The sequence below is a fragment of the Caloenas nicobarica genome, chromosome 4 (genome assembly GCF_036013445.1).
Source record: "Caloenas nicobarica isolate bCalNic1 chromosome 4, bCalNic1.hap1, whole genome shotgun sequence".
Classification (NCBI taxonomy): domain Eukaryota; kingdom Metazoa; phylum Chordata; class Aves; order Columbiformes; family Columbidae; genus Caloenas; species Caloenas nicobarica.
Window position 1 is genome coordinate 53,525,987 of NC_088248.1, and position 2,230 is coordinate 53,528,216.

The 2,230-nt window shown below is 46.6% G+C and overlaps 1 protein-coding gene across 1 annotated transcript; it reads right to left on the bottom strand.

Moving 5' to 3' along the window:
• Positions 1-972: 972 nt before the first annotated feature.
• Positions 973-1,883, bottom strand: LOC135988477 (large ribosomal subunit protein uL29m-like). The gene has a single exon (XM_065634471.1). The coding sequence runs from the start codon at positions 1,879-1,881 to the stop codon at positions 1,129-1,131; it is 753 nt and encodes a 250-aa protein (XP_065490543.1). The 5' UTR covers positions 1,882-1,883; the 3' UTR covers positions 973-1,128.
• Between the last annotated feature and the right edge of the window lie 347 nt (positions 1,884-2,230).

Here is a 2,230-nt window from a genome sequence, read left to right on the forward strand (position 1 = left end):
ATCTAGCTGGCTGGTCCTATAAGTCTCCATCCCTGTCCTGTAATACTAACCAGATGGGGAGGGATGTTGAGTTTCTGTACATTATATAGGTCCCTACAACTGAAGAGGCATTTTCACAATATAAGACTGAAGGTATGTGAAATGGCTCTAGAGTAGAGCATGAGGGATGCCTCCTGTCACAGATCTGGGGGACCGCAGAGAGGGAAATGAGCCAAACCTGGTTTAGTCTTATCCATCCTGCCTTTTGGGTATAGTCCTCGATGCAATGTGTCTGAAATCTCGCCCAGGCATTGTCTGGACGACCTAGTAAGCCATAAGAAAGTCATGAACCATGTTAACAGCTAAACAGTGCATGTGATCATAGTGTAATGGTCAAAACTATTTCCTTGGCTCTGGCTTATTTAATGCCATAGGCATTGCCTTACTTTCAAATGTGTACCACGAAACATCCCTGTTCAGCTTAGAAAAGAAAAGGTGCAAGGGGGAATCTTATCAATGGACAGAAATACCTGAATGTGGGGTGCAAAGAAGATCACAGAATCACAGAATCACAGAATGTTAGGGATTGGAAGGGACCTCGAAAGATCATCTAGTCCAATCCCCCTGCCAGAGCAGGAACCCCTAGGTGAGGTTACACAGGAAGGCGTCCAGGCGGGTTTTGAATGTCTCCAGAGAAGGAGAATCCACAACCCCCCTGGGCAGCCTGTTCCAGTGTTCTGTCACCCTCACTGAGAAGAAGTTTCTTCTCACATTTAAGTGGAACCTCTTGTGTTCCAGCTTGAACCCATTACCCCTTGTCTTACTGTTGGTTGTCACCGAGAAGAGCCTGGCTCCATCCTCGTGACACCCACCCTTTATATATTTATAAACATTAATGAGGTCACCCCTCAGTCTCCTCTTCTCCAAGCTAAAGAGACCCAGCTCCCTCAGCCTTTCCTCATAAGGGAGAAAAAAATTTTTTTTCAATTCCAGATCAGAATTTTAATTTAGGTCAAATATGGGATTAAAAAATAAAAAAAGATGGAGCCTCAGGACTGCTCAGTTGAGTTGTTTGGTGCTTTCAGAACTCGTTTCATGTTTCAGTCACAAAGATACTCGACCAATTGCTTGCAGTTCTCTTCCAGCATGTTACTGCTGGCTCTGGGATTTTGCAGCAAGGTGAGGGAACTTCCTTTCCAAGACCTTCCGCCTCGTCCTCTCTAGGTTTTGCTTTCTTGCTTTTCTACGTAAAAATTTTTCAAGTCTGAGTCTGATGAAGTGATTCACATGACGTAAGTAATAGAATCTCCTCTTTTTGTGTTTTTTGTTCAAGTACCATGGTATTGGCCATTCCTTGTAAGTGTACCAGTAGGTGCGTCCTAAGAAGTCATGTCTCCACTCGCCAGGTACTGGTTTTTCATGGCCCGTTTGTAAAAGCCTCAAAGCAATTTCTCTTTCTTTGACAACCAAGTCTATATTTTTCATCGATTTTTCTACCTTTTCTAATCTCTCTGGACTTGGCATAGGCTTGAGTTGTCGTTTTGATTCTTGCTCTAAAGTTAAAAGCATGTTTTTTTCCTTCAGTAGGACATACCAAAGTTTGTGCAGGTCTTCACTACTCTTGGCCCTTAGCTGCTTTATATTCCACGCATCCCCAGACTTCACAGTTTTTTCTCCCCAGTTTTTTGGATCATCAAAAAACTCCTCCAGACCTCTCCGAGACAGAGAAGTGTGCAGAAACTTCAGCTGATGGACGGGCTCAACTTTCACCAGGTTCTTGTGGAGTGGATTCAGTGTCAATCCGGGGAGCCCGGCAGCCGTCGGGCCCGGCCGCGCTCCCGACAGCCGCAGCGCGGCCGTGAGGCGCCGGCACAGCGCGGCCATCCCCACGGCGGCCGCCATGACCCCGCCGCCTCTCCCCAAGATGAAGCCAGTCTCTTTTCAGTGGTGCCAGTGACAGGACATGAGACAACGGGCACAAACCAAAACACAGGAGGTTTCCTCTGAACATCAGGAAATGCTTTTTTAACTGTAAGGGTGACTAAGCACTGGCACAGGTTGCCCATAGTGTTTCCATCTTTGGAGACATCCAAAAGTCATCTGGACACAGTCCTGGTTCCTGGGCACCCTGTTCTAGGTGACCCTGCTTGAGCGAGGAGGTTGGACCAGATGACTTCCACAGGTCCCTTCCAAACCCAGGCTTTCTGTGATTCTATGATTTGGTTCTGTTAAGGGTGGATGGAAGAAGTCA